At 35.5% G+C, this 18742-nt stretch overlaps 1 protein-coding gene across 1 annotated transcript; it reads left to right on the top strand.

The window, feature by feature from the left end:
* Positions 1 to 539: 539 nt before the first annotated feature.
* Positions 540 to 5307, top strand: LOC139873671 (adoMet-dependent rRNA methyltransferase spb1). The gene is made up of 11 exons (XM_071861614.1): positions 540 to 1039; positions 1977 to 2024; positions 2110 to 2265; positions 2358 to 2407; positions 2539 to 2695; positions 2782 to 2843; positions 2943 to 3138; positions 3245 to 3334; positions 3426 to 3568; positions 3647 to 3773; positions 3987 to 5307. The coding sequence occupies exons 1-11, from the start codon at positions 563 to 565 to the stop codon at positions 5022 to 5024; spliced, it is 2544 nt and encodes an 847-aa protein (XP_071717715.1). The 5' UTR covers positions 540 to 562; the 3' UTR covers positions 5025 to 5307.
* The last annotated feature ends 13435 nt before the right edge of the window (positions 5308 to 18742 follow it).

Below are 18742 nucleotides of genomic sequence, written 5' to 3'. Positions count from 1 at the left end.
GAGGTGTAATCGGGTATTTTTCATGACTATTTCGTAAGATTTTTAGTGGTACTTAAAAAATATACTGCTAGCGAGGTTTTTAATGGTTTTCTTGTGAATCAAATTATTGATAATGTAAATTCCGTCAATTACGGAGTATTTTCATTTTAACCATATTTTTTCAATAACGCAGGCTCTACTAGCATCTTAAAATATACACGTTTACACTTTACAATTTACATATAATTTCATGCTTTAAACCTTTTAAGAGAGAGCTTTATTCTTTAAAACGTTTCAAATCAAGAAAAACTCAAGAAAAACTGAGAGATACAAAATAAAGAAAAATTACTTTGTTTAACTAACGTGCCACATCATCTTATAAAGTTACAGTATAAACCATTTCTCGTTTTAAAACATACAACTTTGGTGCCAGAAACTAAAAAACTAAAACTTCGGTGTAAAACTAACCGCCGCGTTAAACAATTTAACTACCTTACCTCCACATCAACCATATAAATATAAACCCTAAATTAAAACAACCAAAACACAGTTGCCCTAAAACCCTAACACACAGCAGCCAACCATGGGTGGCAAGGCTAAAGGAAAGCATAGGTTGGATAAATTTTACCATTTAGCCAAAGAACACGGTTACAGATCTCGTGCAGTATGGAAACTAATTCAACTCGATTCGAAATTCACTTTCCTCCGATCATCACACGCCGTTCTCGATCTCTGTGCAGCTCCTGGTGGTTGGATGCAAGCTGCGGTGGAACGTGTACCAGTCGGTAGTCTCGTAATCGGTGTCGATTTAGATCCGATTCGACCGATTCGCGGTGCTATTGCCGTTCAGGAGGATATTACTACGCCTAAATGTAGAGCAACTGTTAAGAGATTAATGAGTGAGAATGGAGTTAAGGCTTTTGATTTGGTGTTGCATGATGGTTCACCTAATGTTGGTGGTGCTTGGGCTCAAGAAGCTACTAGTCAAAACGCACTTGTTATCGATTCGATTAAACTTGCTTCTGAATTGCTGGCTCCGAAAGGGGCGTTTGTTACGAAAGTATGAATTTATAGCTCTGTTTTTAATTGATTATTATATGGTTAGATGTTTTGTTTAGTTGAATTAACTATGGCTGTAGTTTATAAACATTCTTGTGCAACATTACTAATTCTTTGAGATTGAGATGCATATGCAGAAAAAAATTAGCTTTTGTTTTATGAAATTGATGCAGATAACTGTTGTATGAATGTATGATGTATGTGGATAGGTAAGTGTTTGTGTATGGATGTGTATGTTACATGAATGTGACTTTAATAGATTTGGTTGAATTGTTATAATACATTTAAATCTGAAGGAAACTTATGATAGGATTAGCTCCATATTTTTTAATGTGCTTCCATGTGATAAGCTTTATTGGAAGTAATATACTAATATTACTTCTGTTTTATCTTGATTCAGACGTGAAATATTGTTGCGATAATTGCATTTGAAATATTTGTTCCGTGTATGTTTGTATACTTGTACAGGGTACAAGTCAATTCAGTTCAGCTTTTCTAATATATAGTACTCCATATATATTGTTTAGGAACATTCGGATCTATATACTTGTTTGTAAAAATTAGCTAGTGTACATGTATACTAGAGGTTTGTGGTATTTATATGTAATAAAAGGTCTTGTCTTTCAGAACCTACTATGGCTTTATGACTTTATCTCTATTACTTTGTCATATACTGCTTTGGGACAACTCGTTGAGTATTACCCATTTTTATTTTACGTCTTGCACAAGTTAACATCAGTATATTTGGGCTGTAGTCGATTCATCATTTATGTATGTGTTCGTATGCGGTATACTTATGCATGGTACAAGTGAAATCATTTCTGTTTTGTATATTTATCAATTTTGCTTGCATACACGAGCAATTATATACAATTCTTTCCTTTCTTTTGTGTATTGAAAGTGTGATTGAACCCTCACTAACTTGATATTTGTAACAGGTTTTTAGGTCGCGGGATTACAATGCGGTCCTCTACTGTCTTAGACAGGTATTAGATTTGTTCTTTGGTTTCACACTTTTGTGGTGAGTTTACTGTTAGGGATAATGTATTAACCCTGGTAATTTGTCCGCAGTTATTTGAAAAGGTCGAGGTGGATAAACCAGCTGCCAGTCGTTCGACTTCTGCTGAGATTTATATCATATGTTTAAAATACAAGGCACCTGCTAAGATAGATCCCCGCCTTTTTGATGTTAGACATTTATTTCAAGGAGGCAAAGAACCCACAAAGGTAAAATAATCTTTTAATTAAATAAGTTATATTCATTGATCCAAGCTAGGGATACCTTTTCACTTATGTTTTGTGTGAACTTGCAAATTTAGGTAATTGATGTGCTTAGAGACCCAGGAAAACAGAAGAGACATCGTGATGGGTAAACCATTTTTGATATGTGTTACTAAATTTAGCCATTTTATTGGATTTTTCTTGCATAATGTGATCTAGTTTGTTAGATATAAAGACGCTTTGCATGTTGGTTTTATGCTAACTACTTGAATGTATCAGGTATGAAGATGGTGATACAACTTTAAGGAAAACATGTTCAGCTACAGACTTCATTTGGTCGAATGCTCCTCTTGATGTTCTTGGTACTGTTTCGTCTATATCTTTTGAAGATGACACTTGTTTGCCCATCAAGGACCATGCGTTGACTACTGAGGAGGTAATGTCCTTAACATTTATGTTTTTTTGGGGTACAAGGGGATATTTAGGTGCACTTGTAACAATATTTACTTCTTGTTTGACCAGGTAAAAGCATCATGTGATGACTTGCGTGTTTTAAACAAACAAGACTTTAAGCATCTGTTGAAGTAAGGAGCACCTTATCTTTAGTACTTTGTCTATGTAGTTAATTATTCATATACAGACATCATTTATGTTGGTTTTTATGTTAAATTGGCATTATTTAGGTGGCGTATCCATATCAGAAAAGCATTGTCTCCAGAAAAGGAAATTCCTATACCAGCAGATGTTGAACCTGAAAGCAAAGTTAATGAGGATGAGGATGAAGACGATGATGGACTTAAAGAAATGGAAGAATTGACCAATGCTATGTTGCGGAAGAAAAAGCAGGCAAAAAAGATACTTGCTAAACGAAAAGCTAAGGTTTGATAACATACAATTTTGGTTACTTTGATTTACAAATAAGTGCTGATACAATTTGACACTTTTGATACTCTGTTTAACATATTAATTTCTTTGGAATATGCAGGATAAAGCTAGAAAAGCAACTGGAATGCAGAGTGATGTAATGGAGGATGGTTATACAGATATTGAGTTATTTTCTCTATCTTCTATCAAGGTTAGATTTGTATCATATGTAAATGAGATGAGATATCATATTAATGTTATGTTTATTTAAGTTCTGTATCGTTTTATCTAAACCTGTTTAGGGAAAGAAAGATCTGGTTGCTGTTGATAACACTGAAGATGATGGTCCAAATAATGAAATTGTGGATAGTGATGATGAAGGCGGCCAAGTAGACTCTCAAGATGAGTCACTCAGTGATGTGGACTCTGATGAAGAACGTCGAAGGTGAGTACATGAATATATTTGCTTAATTAATAAATTTGGATAGTTATTTATTTAAAAAATGTCATATTTTGCTTTCAGGTATGATGAGAAGATGGAGCAGTTAATGGAAGAAGCTTATGAACAATATATGGCCAAGAAAGAAGGAAGCACAAAACAAAGAAAACGATTGAAGCAAAAACACTCTGAGGATGGTGAACTTCTTGAGGTTTGATTTTAAAACAATTTGGGAGGTTTAATGCTTTTTGAATACATTTTGGGCAACTTTTGACCACCATTTAGTATTTTTTCCCTATTTTGTATCTTTCTCTCGTTTGACCCGTTAGTGTTAAAGCGATGTTGACCTATGCAGCGTTCAAGGTCTGGGACTCGTTGCTTCATTATATGTGTAGCATAGTTGACCTATGTATATGTGATGTAGGGTGATGATGGGGAGGATGATGATGATGCTGTTCAGGATGAAGATTCTGATAATGATCAGCGTGTTCAAGAATCAAACCCCCTAATGATACCGCTTGATGATGACGAGCCAACCGAGGAAGAAATTGCTGCAAAATGGTTTAGCCAAGATGTATTTGATGATGGTGATGAACAAGAAAATTCAAAAATGGATGAGAGTGAAGATGATGTTGATGACATCATGCAAATAGATAACAAATCAGATAATCAACTCATGGTGCCTAAAAAGCCGTCTTCAAAAAACAAGGCGAAAAAAACTCAAGTTTCTCAGCCTGCTCCTACTGAAGACTTTGAGGTGGTCCCTGCTGTAAATACTGATTCAAGTGATGACTCGTCATCAGATGAGTCAGATGATGACGTGGAAACAAAAGCCGAGATCTTGGCATGTGCGAAAAAAATGCTAAGAAAAAAACAAAGAGAACAAATGCTTGACGACGCTTATAATAAATACATGTTTCATGATGACGAGGGTTTACCGAAATGGTTTTTAGATGAAGAGAAGAAACATAGGCAGATCATAAAACCCATAACAAAAGAAGAGGTTAATGCAATGAAAGCCCAATTCAAGGAGATTAACGCGCGGCCCGCTAAAAAGGTGGCCCAAGCGAAGGCCCGAAAGAAGCGAGTTGCAATGAGGAAGATGGAGAAGATTCGAAAGAAGGCGAACACGATTGCTGATCAAGAAGATATTAATGATCGATCGAAGATGAAGATGATTGATACTTTGTATAAAAAGGCGGTCCCGGTGAGACCGAAGAAAGAGTTGGTGGTAGCTAAGAAAGGAGTACAAGTGAAAACGGGTAAAGGGAAAGTACTTGTTGATAGGAGGATGAAGAAGGATGCAAGGAAACATGGGATGAAAAAGGACAAGGAAAGAGCGAAAAAAGGTGGAAAAGGACAGAAAGGTAAAGGATCGGGCCCGCCGAAAGGTAAAGCTGGAAGAGGTGGAGGTGAAGGTAAAGGGTCTGGGCCGCCCAAGGGTAGAGCGGGACGAAAGTGAAGGTAAACGATTAGGCCCAAAAAAAGGTAGAATTGAAAGATAGTGAAGGTAAAAGGTTCTGCTCCTGGCAATGGTAGAATCGAAAATTCAACAGGTAAGATATTTTGAAGTTATGGAGGTATGGTTTTGCTTTTGAACCAATGTGATGATTTTTGAATTGAAGTTTTGTTCTCAGGTTGTTATTGTAAAATAATTTTGTTTGGCTGATGTTAAAACATATGTTTTCAATTGGAAGTTACTGTCATATTTCTGATTTTCTAATTTCAACTTATTTCGAGTATAACATTTCATTTCTTATATTTTTTTTATCTGCAAGTTTCTTGATGTTCTCTGTTTCTTTTTTTTTCTCTTTTATACTCGTATGACTTTCGTATATATTTTTAAAAATAAATGCAAATTTGTGACGACCATCTCTTCAGATCTAGTTTTGTTGATTCACCTGTTTTTCTTAAGGTGAGTTGGTGTTGGTCCAAGCCAACTTCTACCACCACCACTCATAGTCTCATAGACTTGTTCAAATGGGGTGCACTCTTCTAACGTGATGGCTCAAGTGACCCACTACCCGATCATATCATTTAACACTTGCTAGGGGAAACGTATTCAACTTGAATTCGGACCACATATTTCAAGGGAAGTAAAATCCGTGGTAAGAATAGAACCCGGGTCACGTTCTTCGATTCTCTCTTGGATCCGGGACACGTATTCAACTTGAATCGGACCACGTATTTCAAGAAATCCGTGGTAGGAATTGAACCCGGGTTACGTTCTTTGATTCTCCCTTGGATCCGGGACACGTATTCCAAGATCGTATACCCCTCAACTAACTGCTTTGTGACTTTCTTTATTAAACAACATAGTTTAGGTCATCCGATTATTTACTAGTTCATATAAAACACAAAAGATATGATCTCTTTGATTTGTATTAGCTAAACAAAATATTCGTTCAAGAGCTTTTCAACAAAAATACTTTACCAAAATTAAAGGTATAAGTTTCCCATTCACATTTGCCATGCCGACAAAATTGCAATCAATATCCATATAAGGTGCTTAAATATTACTAATTGGCTGATCTTGCAACTAGATAGTATATCTAGCTAGACATACAATCTAATAACAAATAAATCTATTACGAATGTGCGTAAGTGAACGACAAATGAGAAGAAAATTAAAATGGTTATGAAAAAACAGTTCTCATGTACCCTAAATAACCATATAATAAGATGCAATAATCACAAATAGTTGTCGTCAAACTATTAGTTGAAAAAATAAGTAAAATCCAAACCGATTTGTCGCTAGATATATGAAAGAAAACGTCTTTCCCATCGAGCGATTTGTAACACCATGTTAATGACCTCCAAAAGATAGTTATTTATCTTGAGACAAATTATTTGTATTTTCTTTAGAAAATGCATTTTTTTTTTTCTTTTATGAACTTTATTAAGTATGTTATAAAATTTCGTAGCCATTACTTTAAATTAAATAAAAGTACTCGTACAATTTTTTTTCAGAAGTTTTTTCAAAATGGTAATATATTTATAGGTTTTACAGAAATAGTTTTTCAAAAAAAAAGTTTTATAAACATAGGTAAACCGGCCTTTCATTTGCCGGTTTGACTGTTTTGGGGACAAACCGGTGTTTCGTTTGCCCGTTTGGGTCCCCACAGATTAAACCAGCTTTCGAAATGCCGGTTTGTATTTTTTTTTTTCATATTATGTATATGTTTATATTATTTAATATTTATTATGATTTTTATAAAATTATTTATTAGTTATTTTTTGTTTTCATATTATCTTATGTTTTTATTATTTAATTATAATAATTTTTAATTTGTAAAACGAGTTTTCATTTATTAAATTATTCATTATAATAAAATATAATAAAGATACATTCATTATAATAAAATATAATAACGAGTTCTCATTAAAAAAAACATACTATTATGATGTTATGCGAGGTGTATACGAAATAGTTATATTTTTGTTACGAAATACTATTAAATACGATACAATTTTACACAAGTTATTTATTTATTTATAGAGTGGATATACCTAAACCTTGCTACAACACTATAGGCAGTGTACCTAATCGTAAAGTAGTGTAGTTTTTAGTAAGTCCGGTTCGTTCCGCAGGGAGCTAACCAAGTTTAACGCTATATTTTTTTTAAACTATATTTTTATAAAAAAATATATATAAGTAATATTATTATTATTATAAAAGGAGGGATTTTACCGTTTAATGACCGGTTTGTCGATTTTATGTCTTAAGTCACAATTAAAACCTAATGTAAAATATTAAATATACAAATGACTTAATTTAAAGCGTAAAGTAAATAACGATAATAAAAGTGCGATAATTTAAAGTGCGATAAATAAAATGACGATAAATAAAATTGCGATAATTAAAAAGTACGATAATTAAAAGTGCGATAAATAAAATGACAGTAAATAAAAGTGCGATGAGATATAAAATAAAGGAATTATGCTTATTTAAACTTCCGTAATCATGATGTTCGACGTGTTGATTTTAATTTATTACCATGGGTTAATTGTCCTTTGTCCTGGATTATTTGATATGTCTATACGGTTTTGTCCATAATAGTCCATCAGTCATAATTATAAAGTGCGAGAGTCTTCGTCAAATTATCCTTATACCCGAAGTCAAATATTCCAACTAATTGGGGATTCGAACTGTAACAAGGTCTTAATACTTTGTTTAATGAATACACCAGGTTATCGACTGCGTGTAATCCAAGGTTTTAATACTTTGTTAACAATTACACCAATTACCCTTGAATGTAATCCACCTCTGTTTTAATGAGTCCATTAACTATTAGTCCATCCCCGTGTCCGGTAAAATGAACAATTATTCGTACTTATAGATATCCCGCCCACCGTACCCGATTAAGCGTGTGTGGTTATATATAGATACGTCAAATTGTAACCTTTATATTAAATTAACGAGGTATCGTTTAGTTAATATAAAGCCCATTAATAGCCCATAGTCTAATTTCCACAAGTGTCGTTCTTTTGTCCAAACCCCAATTATGGTCCAAAGCCCAATAACCCCGTCTTTAATATTTAGCCCAACATCACGATTACTTCGGTTTAAATAAGCATAATAATAACTTAGCTACGAGACATTAATTTAAAAAGGTTGAACATAACTTACAATGAGTATTAATAGCGTAGCGTTACACGGACAGAATTTCGACTTACAAACTTAAAACATTCGCCACTATAACCTTATTATTATTAAACTTAAATTAAAATTAAAATTATAAAATATAAATATAAATGTATCATAGATAGATAGATAGAAAAAGGTGTGTTATATTTCGGCCAGAAATCGTGAGATTTATAGGACTTGGCATGCTACAGGAAGCCATGCGACCGCATGGTTTTTGTTCTTCCAGGCCATGCGATCGCATGGCCGCCTTCTCCTGGTCACAAAGTGATTAAAAGGTGGGCTGCTCGTATTTATTGAATCGTGAATTGATGTGTGCGAGGTGTACTAGGAAATAGTATTAATTTTACAAGGAAATACTATTAAATACGATTCAATTTTACACAAGATATTTATTTATTTATAGAATGGATATACCTAAACCTTTCTACAACACTTATAGGCAGTGTACCTAATCGTACAGTAGTGTAGTTTGTAGTAAGTCCGGTTCGTTCTACAGGGAAAATTAAACAAGCTTAACGCTATATTAGTTTTAATCTTATAAAAATACAAATATATATATAAGTAATATTATTATTATAAAAGGGGGTTTTTACCGTTTAATGATCGGTTTGTCAATTTTAAAACTTTAGTCGCAGTTAAAACCTAATGTAAAATATAAAAAAGTAAATATAACTTAATTTAAAGCGTAAAGTAAATAACGATAATGAAATTGCGATAATTAAAAGTGCAATTAAATACAATGACAATAAATAAAAGTGCGATAATTAAAAGTGCAATTAAATATGAAATAAAAGAATTATGCTTATTTAAACTTTCATAATCATGATGTTTGACGTGTTGATTTTTAGTTTATTCCCATGAGTTAATTGTCCTTTGTCCTGGATTATTCGATATGTCCATACGGATTTGTCCATAATAGTCCTTCAGTCATAATCATAAAGTGCGAAAGTCTTCGTCAAATTATTCTTATTCCCGAAGTCAAATATTTCAACTAATTGGGGATTCGAATTGTAACAAGGTCTTAATACTTTATTTAATGAATACACCAGGTTATCGACTGCGTGTAGACCAAGGTTTTACTACTTTGTTAACAATTACACCAATTACCCTTGAATGTAATCCACCCCTGTTTCAACAAGTCTATTAACTATTAATCCAATTCCGTGTCCGGTAAAATGAACAATTATTGGTATTTATAGATATCCCGCCCACCGTACCCAGTCAAGCGTATGTGGTTATATATAGATACGTCAAATTGTAACCTTTATATTAAATTAACGAGGTGTCATTTAGTTAATATAAAGCCCATTAATAGCCCATAGTCTAATTTCCACAAGTGTCGTTCTTTTGTCCAAACCCCAATTATGGTACAAAGTCCAATTACCCAATTTTAATATTTAGCCCAACATCATGATTACTTCGGCATTAAATAAGCATAATAATAACTTAGCTACGAGACATTAATTTAAAAATAACATTAACCATAACTTGCAGTGATTAAAAATAGCGTAGCGTTACACGGACAGAATTTTGACTTACACCCTTACAACATTCGCTAACATACCCTTATTATTAGAATTTAAAATTAAAATATATATATATATATATATATATATATATATATATATATATATATATATATATATATATATATATATATATATATATATATATACGTGATAGATAGAGAGATGGATAAAAGATGGATATATGATCAACCAAAACTGCGAATTTATAGGCATGTGGCCTCTCACCTACTGCCATGCGATCGCATGGAAAATGTGCTTCCAGGCCATGCGATCGCATGACCACTTTTTCCAGCTCACAAGACTTTGTTTCTTTGTATGCCGACGGTTTTTATAAATAAATATAATATATAAATAATTATAAGAACATTTGATCATAATTTCAATGCTATCAAAAATTACAATAAAACATTTGATCATAATTTCACCACCCAAGAAAACCTTCAAAATGAAAACATAAATATGTTATCAACAACATATGAAAAATCAAAATTGGAAAATAGAGAGGATTCAAATTGGAGTGATGAAGAAGAATTCTTATACAAACCTCCCATTCCAAGAAACGAAGAAAAATGTGAACAAGAAGTTCAAATAGAAGTGAAAGAACCAAGAAAAGAACACCCGAAAAAGGTTTACAAACCAACTCGACTTACAAAAGTAGGAGACCCGGGTGAATTTATCATTTCTTGTTTTCTTAGTGATGGTGCTGTATATAATGGACTCGCAGATTTAGGAGCAAGTGCAAATATTATGCCTCTTTCCTTATACAAAAGATTAGGTATGGGTAAATTGAAACCAACCAAAATAGGTGTTCAATCATTTGACCTAACCATTAAACACCCGGTTGGAATAGCAAGTAATTTACTTGTTAACGTGGGAAGTTTGATCTTTGTTACAAACTTCATAGTGATTAATATAGAGGAAAACCTTGATATTCCTCTAATTTTAGGTCGCCCATTTTTAGCAACCACCGAGGCATTCACTGATGTAAGAGAAGGTAGAATGACACTTAGGGATGGTGATAAATCGATCACCTTTGTGAATCGAAAGTTTAGATCTCCACCAACCAAAAATGTTAAAACAATAAAAATGCATAAGTGTGGGGAAGATGAAGAAACACTTAATGATGAACCAATCACAAAGAACCCAGTTGATGATACGAAATTAGATGAACCCGTTTTTAACAGTTCAACGAAGAAACTTTATAAACGGATTCACGATGCTAAGATTAAGGGAAACCTTAAGTTATGTAACCGATTACTATCCAATTTATCGCCAAAAGAAAAGGCAATGTTAGTTGAATTTGTGAAAGTTACAGAGGAAATCAACAAATGGATTGAAGCAAAAGTCAGAGATATACAAGTTGTTGATGATCCAATTGAAAATGAAGTCAATCACAATTTCAACACCGCATCTAAACTAAGTGTGGGGAGGTCCGAATCTTTTTAGGGTAATACATATTTCTGTTAGAGTTAGATATTCTGTTTTCGTGTAGTTTCCGAGAATGGAATCCGAATGGTCTTTCCCTAGCAGACCCTAAAGAACTAGTCTTCTCCCCCCATTCTGAATTTTTATTTTTTTTAGGTTTTACGAGATGAAGACTTCCTGTGAACTAAACCATGGTATAATGCTACACGCTTTGATCACTAAACGTAATAATGACACCCTTTCAAGTGAATTGGTATCATTAATCAGAGGTAAATTGGACGGAGTAAGAAAAGAATCCAGGAACAAAAATAATAAGTTACAATTTGGTAAAGGAAAATCAAAATTCGCAGCGAAAAGAAGAGCGCGACACCTTGAACGATGTCACAAATGTGGAAAATGGCCACACGAAGGTAAATGTTCAAATAATCAAACATATTCCAATACCGAATTCGTTACTTTATGCAGAGATGGGCCGTTCATATGTTTCGAAGAAAAAACATTGAATGCTCGAGGTTATACCTATGTAGCTATGAAAAACCAATTAGTCCGATTATCTTATGAGTGGGCTAAAACATGTCACTAAGAATTCTATTTCACAGGTAAGTATGTACAGTTTTTATGTTAATTTTTATTGCTTTTAACCTTTTGATAATAAACGCTAAATTGTTCGCTATAAAGTATTAAATTAGTATTCAATAAAATTAGGTATGCGTAACCGAAATTATTGATATCATACAAAAATTTATTACATCACTGCGAAATTTACCGTTTATTCTTAAGGTATAAATATCTTTAATCAATCAACCCAAAATATTTTAAAAATTCGTCAGGAGTAAAACTAGGTAATATAGCCGAAATTACTTTACCGAAAAGAGGGGCGTATATTTTTGATAATATTTGATTGATTAAAGTGGGATAAAAGACCAAAAAGATTTTTAATTTTATTTTTACTTTGTTTTTAAAATTAATATTTAAAAATTAAATTAATATTGTAAACTTTTTAAATCAATATATTTAAGTTTGTAAATATTTGAAAAATTAATATTTTTAATATAAGTTTGTATGTATAAAAACAAAAATATAATATAAGTTTGATGTGAATTTTTAATTTTAATAATATGAATTTTTAATTTTATGCATTTTAAATTTAAGTTAGTGTGAATTTAAAAACAAAAATGTACTTTATTTCACTAAGTCAAAAATATGATTTTTAAAATTCATCGTAAGTTGAAAACTGTAGCGACCCGACCAAATCGTCATTGACGGCGCCGTCTACTTAGGTCCCGTTACGTGGTCATAAGTCTTTAAAACAGCATTTGACCAAAAGATATGTCGCATTCATTTCAAATGTAAAGGTTGTTCAAGTTTTACAAGAATAGTTCCACCACAAGTTACGATACAAAGTTTTAAGTACAAATGAAACTTATGCGACAAAATTTAAAAGTATCCAAAAGACGCTCCATGTATGCATGTATACTCGACATCCAATGCAAGTATCAAAATAATGAGCGGAAGCATGTATCATGTATCGTTCAAGGACCTGAGAAAAACATAGAAATCTGTCAACGAAAACGTTGGTGAAATCATAGGTTTAAGTAAGTAAGTACAAGTGAACCACAAGATTTGCATCAATGAAATAATAGTAATACATTCCAAAAGTTTGTTTCACGAGCACCCAATTATCAAAGCTTAACATTCCATCCATTGTATACCCCATCCATAGTGCTAGAACAAACACTGATTCTCGAAAATATATTTCATCCGTAGAGGTAGCGAACCGTCAAAGATGAGGGTTGTCAACCCATATGGCCATATAACATAAGTTCTCGCTTACACCCGGCAAGTGTAACTAATGATAATCGAATTGAGGATTTTTGTTCTAAACTCGTATGTAGAATGTTTGTTTTCCCGTTCTTGTGTTCACTTAGTTCAAAAGAATCGTTTATGTTTTCTCATCCCAAATATAAGTTTAAAAAGAGTAAAAGTGGGACTATGATCTCACCTTGAGTGCACGTACGAAAAGTACTTCACAAAATAACGTGTGCGAAGGATAGTGCTAGTCTTGACCTAAACAAATAGGTCGTATCAATAACGGTAAACACGATAGGTCAAAGATGTTCAATTAGTCCTATGGCTCGTTACGACTCGATTATTTAGCATGTGAAATCAAATTGTCAAGTTTCATGCAAGATACAAGTATATAAACAAGTTAGGAAGGTTGCAAAATCATTTGGTTAAGTTTGACAAAAAGTCAAACTTTGGTCGGTCAAAGTCAACGAAAAAGTCAACACGTTCGGGTCGTGTCCCGAACTATTTTTCTGAGGTTTTTAATCATGTATGAGCATGTTAGGACAAGTTACATGTGAATCGGAGGTGCGTAGCATAGCAAACATTATTCGAAAATTGACCAAGTTGGACAGACCAAAATGGCGCGCCGCGCGGGTATATGGCGCGCCGCGCCATTACCTGTGCAGAGAATTCTGGCAGTTTTTAAGTTTTATGCACGAACCTAACTTCAAACAATCACCATTTATGATCCGCAAACAATCAAGACAAGTATCTTATACCGTTGGGAAGGTAATTTGACGAGGAAAACAACTAAACACATTTCATCAATCAATCTACCTATTACAACAACCAAAACCGCATCTAATGCTTAACATTAACCGCATACAAGTTCATAAATGCAATTCAATGATTCGGGCAACCAATTTACATGAATGATATGCCGTTTCGAAGGTAATCAAGCATACAATCCAACTAAACACTTACCAATAATAATCCATGGCATTCAATGCATCAAAAGTCCATTTCAAATTCATCAAACCCTAACCCAAATTCACCAAAATCAATAATCAAGTTCATGAAGTTTTCTAAGGCAACCTACACATCAAATTGAAGCTAGTGATACAAGGAACACAATTAGAACATGAACTTTTAACATCTAACAACATATGATCATCCAAAATTCAAGAACAACACACCAAAATTCAAGTTCATGCTAGTTACACTAAAACAACGAGATCGAGCATATAAATCATATATTCATGTTAGACTTGAGCCATAGACACTAATTAACACTTTTATAAGTTAAAAACATCAAGAACACAAAATCTAGTGATTTTAGAAAGTTACCCAAATGAGATGAAGTTGGTACCAAAATGAAGAGGATGAAGAGAGGATCACGAATATGTAATTTATTTTGTTGTAAGCCTCCTAGATCGAATTTAGATGATGATTGAATGAATTTGGATAATTGGGTGTGTGTTCTTGTTAGAGAGAAAGAGAGAGATGGAGATGATAATGAATGGGTGAAAGGGGTTTGACCCTTTGACCTAGTCAAGGGTTTGATCCCTTGTCAAGTTTAGTCCCTCAACTTTCGTTCGGGTGCGGGAATTACCTAAACGAGATAATTTAAAATGCGTATCAACGGGAGATGTTATAAACATATAACGGACTTTATATTAGTATAACGGAAAAGTAAATGGAAAAAGGCGGGATGTTACATTACCTACTCCTTAAAAAAAATTTCTTCCCGAAATTTAAGTAGGCGTAGTAGTCGTTGTTTCTTCCTCGAGATCTTGCGTTTCCGAATTCACGAATAGATGAGGATACTTCCTTTGCATTTGATCTTGTCTTTCCCAAGTAAACTCGGGTCCTCTTTTGGCATTCCAACGAACCTTGACAATCGGGATTCGGCTTTGTTTCAATGTCTTGACGGAGGTGTCCACAATTTCAACCGGTTCCTCCACAAAATGAAGTTTGTCATCAATAGTAAGTTTTTCGAGAGGGATGACGATATCGGGTTCGGCAAGACACTTTTTCAAGTTAGATACATGGAAGGTAGGATGAACGGAGTTCAATTGAGGCGGAAGATCTAAACGATAAGCAACGGTTCCAATACGCTCCAAGATTTCGAAAGGACCAATATACCGCGGATTTAGCTTCCCGCGTTTCCCAAAACGGATTACACCCTTCCAAGGTGCGACTTTTAACATTACTCGGTCACCGACTTGAAATTCAAGATCGTTGCGTCGTTTGTCGGTATAGCTCTTTTGACGACTTCGGGCCGTCCTAAGCCTATCTCGGATTTGAACGATTTTCTCGGTGGTTTCGTGAATGAGTTCGGGTCCGGTGATTTGCACGTCGCCTACCTCGGCCCAACAAAGAGGTGAACGACATTTGCGGCCATATAGCGCTTCAAAAGGTGCAGCTTTAATACTCGCGTGATAACTATTGTTGTAAGAGAACTCGGCGAGAGGTAAGTGCTTGTCCCAAGCTTTTCCGAAATCAACCACGCAAGCTCGTAACATGTCCTCTAAGGTTTGAATTGTACGTTCGCTTTGTCCATCGGTTTGAGGATGATATGCGGTGCTCATGTCTAAACGCGTTCCCAACGCTTCTTGCAATGTACGCCAAAATCTAGAAACGAAACGGCCATCTCGGTCGGAGATAATCGATAAAGGTACACCGTGTCGGGCTACGATCTCCTTAATGTAAAGTTGTGCAAGTTTCTCCATTTTGTCCGTTTCTTTCATGGCCAGGAAGTGTGCGGATTTGGTGAGACGGTCAACAGTAACCCAAATGGTATCATAACCGCCCGTCGTTTTTGGTAGTTTGGTGATAAAATCCATCGTTATTCTTTCCCACTTCCATTGCGGGATCTCGGGTTGTCGAAGTAGTCCGGACGGTCTTTGGTGTTCGGCTTTGACTTTGGAACATGTCAAACACTTGGAAACATAAGTAGCTACGTCCCTTTTGATGTTCGGCCACCAATATAGCTGTTTAAGGTCGTGGTACATCTTATTGGCACCGGGGTGAATCGAGTATCGTGACTTATGGGCTTCATCTAAAATAAGGCTTCGTAGGTCCCCATAACTAGGCACCCAAATCCTTCCGGCGAAATATCGGAGTCCGGTTTCTTTAACTTCGAATCGAGAGGTGAGGACGTTCAAGTGTTCGAGAGAGATGTTTTCATCCTTGAGAGCCTCATCTTGGGCTACCCGAATTTGGCTATTAAGGTTTGTGTGGATGGTGATGTTTAAGGCTCGGACACGAAGAGGCACCACTCTTTCCTTTCGACTTAAGGCATCGGCTACTACATTTGCCTTCCCGGGATGGTAACGAAGCTCGCAATCGTAATCGTTTAAGGTTTCAATCCACCTTCGTTGTCTCATGTTTAGTTGCTTTTGATCGAAAATGTGTTGGAGACTTTTGTGGTCGGTAAAGATAGTACTCTTGGTTCCATAAAGATAGTGTCTCCACATTTTAAGTGCAAAGACAACGGCTCCGAGTTCGAGATCATGTGTCGTATAGTTTCGTTCATGAATTTTGAGTTGTCGAGAAGCATAAGCAATGACTTTCGTTCGTTGCATCAATACACACCCAAAACCATGTTTTGAGGCATCGCAATATACAACAAAGTCATCATTGCCTTCGGGAAGTGACAAGATAGGAGCGGTGGTTAGCTTCGTTTTCAAGATTTGGAATGCGGATTCATGTTCGGTCGCCCAAATGAATTTCTTTCCCTTGTGAGTCAATGCGGTTAGAGGACGTGCAACCAAAGAGAAATTTTCGATGAATCTACGATAGTACCCGGCGAGACCCAAAAATTGACGAATGTGAGTAGGAGTAGTAGGAGTCTCCCATTTGCTAATGGCTTCGATTTTCGTTGGATCGACTTTAATACCTTGGTCACTTACAACATGACCAAGAAATTGAACTTCCTTTAACCAAAATTCACACTTGGAGAATTTGGCATAGAGTTGTTCTTGTCTTAAAAGTTCAAGCACAAGTCGGAGATGTTGTTCGTGCTCTTCTTCATTTTTAGAATAAATCAATATGTCATCGATGAACACAATAACGAATTTATCGAGATACGGTTTGCACACGCGGTTCATAAGATCCATGAACACCGCCGGTGCGTTAGTGAGACCAAATGGCATGACAAGGAATTCATAACTACCATAACGAGTTCGGAAAGCGGTTTTGGAGACATCTTCCCCCTTAACCCTCAATTGATGATAACCCGAGCGGAGATCGATTTTCGAATATACACAAGACCCTTGTAGTTGATCAAAGAGGTCATCGATGCGAGGAAGAGGATATCGGTTCTTAACCGTCAATTTATTTAGTTCACGATAATCAATGCACATTCGTAGGGATCCGTCTTTCTTTTTAACAAACAAAATCGGAGCGCCCCAAGGTGAATGGCTAGGTTGGATAAAACCACGATCAAGTAGTTCTTGGATTTGACTTTGCAATTCTTGCATTTCAGATGGAGCGAGTCTATATGGTGCACGCGCTACGGGTGCGGCTCCCGGAATAAGATCGATTTGGAATTCAACCGGTCGATGAGGCGGAAGACCCGACAATTCGTCGGGAAATACATCGGAATAGTCACTAACAATTGGCACATCATCGATGTGCTTCTCATCGGACTCGACTTTCTTAACGTGGGCAAGGATCGCAAAACAACCCTTACGGAGTAGTTTTCTAACTTTAAGGCACGAAACGAGGTTGAGTCTGGTGCAACTCTTATCGCCATAAACAATCAAAGGTTCACCATTCTCGATAGGAATTCGGATTGCGTTAAGATCACAAAGAATGTGAGATTTCGTTTTGACTAACCAATTCATACCGATTATTACATCAAAGCTTCCTAGTTCCATGGGTATCAAGTCAATTTCAAATTCCTTACCCAAAATGTTTAACGTACACCCCCGGTAATATGTGTCGGCACTTAATAGTTTTCCGTTAGCCACTTCAATGGTATAAGTGGTATCTAATGGAAGAGGTGGAGTGCTAAAAGAATGAGTCAAAGTCTTGGATACAAAGCATTTATCGGCACCCGAATCGAATAAGCAAGAGACATAAGAATTGTTGAGAAGAAACGTACCCGTGACTAGTTCAGTGTCATCCCGGGCTTCCTCGGTGTTTATGTTGAAAGCTCGGCCGCGCGTATTGGGGTTATCTTTCTTCTTTGGGCATGCATTTCTATAATGACCCGTTTGGCCACATTCGTAACAAGTGCCCGTTTTTGGTGCATTGGGCCACTTTTGAGCGACGGGAGTGGCACTTTTACAATCGTTGGCCTTATGACCAACTCCTTGGCACCGGTGGCAAATTAACTTACTACATTCGCCAAAGTGATGTTTGTTGCATTTGTTGCAAAGAGGTAGGTTCCCGGCATAACCTTTCTTGCCGTCGGAGGTGTAAGGCTTCTTAGTAAAGTTGTTGTTGTTTGATTGGGAGGGTTCCCATTTTCTTTTGTTGCCGCCCGATTTATCCTTGGCCTTAGGTGCCGGAACTACGATTTCGTCAACCGTTTCAATTAGTTGGCGAGCCATGTTCATAGCGGCTTGATGAGTAGTGGGTTTGGATGACATCACCCCTTGTTTGATGCTTTTTGGAAGACCGAGCATGTAGAGCTCAATCCTTTGAGATTCGGGGTTAACAAGATTAGGACACATCAAGGATAGTTCGGCGAAGCGTTGATTATAAGCTTTAAGATCGTTTCTGACCGCTTTCAAAGCTCTTAGTTCTTCCTCAAGCTTTCGGGTTTCTTCGCGCGGAAAA

This window comes from Rutidosis leptorrhynchoides, chromosome 10 (genome assembly GCF_046630445.1).
Source record: "Rutidosis leptorrhynchoides isolate AG116_Rl617_1_P2 chromosome 10, CSIRO_AGI_Rlap_v1, whole genome shotgun sequence".
Taxonomy (NCBI): Eukaryota; Viridiplantae; Streptophyta; class Magnoliopsida; order Asterales; family Asteraceae; genus Rutidosis; species Rutidosis leptorrhynchoides.
Note: the sequence above shows the minus strand (reverse complement) of the source record. Positions and strands in the feature narration are given on the sequence as shown.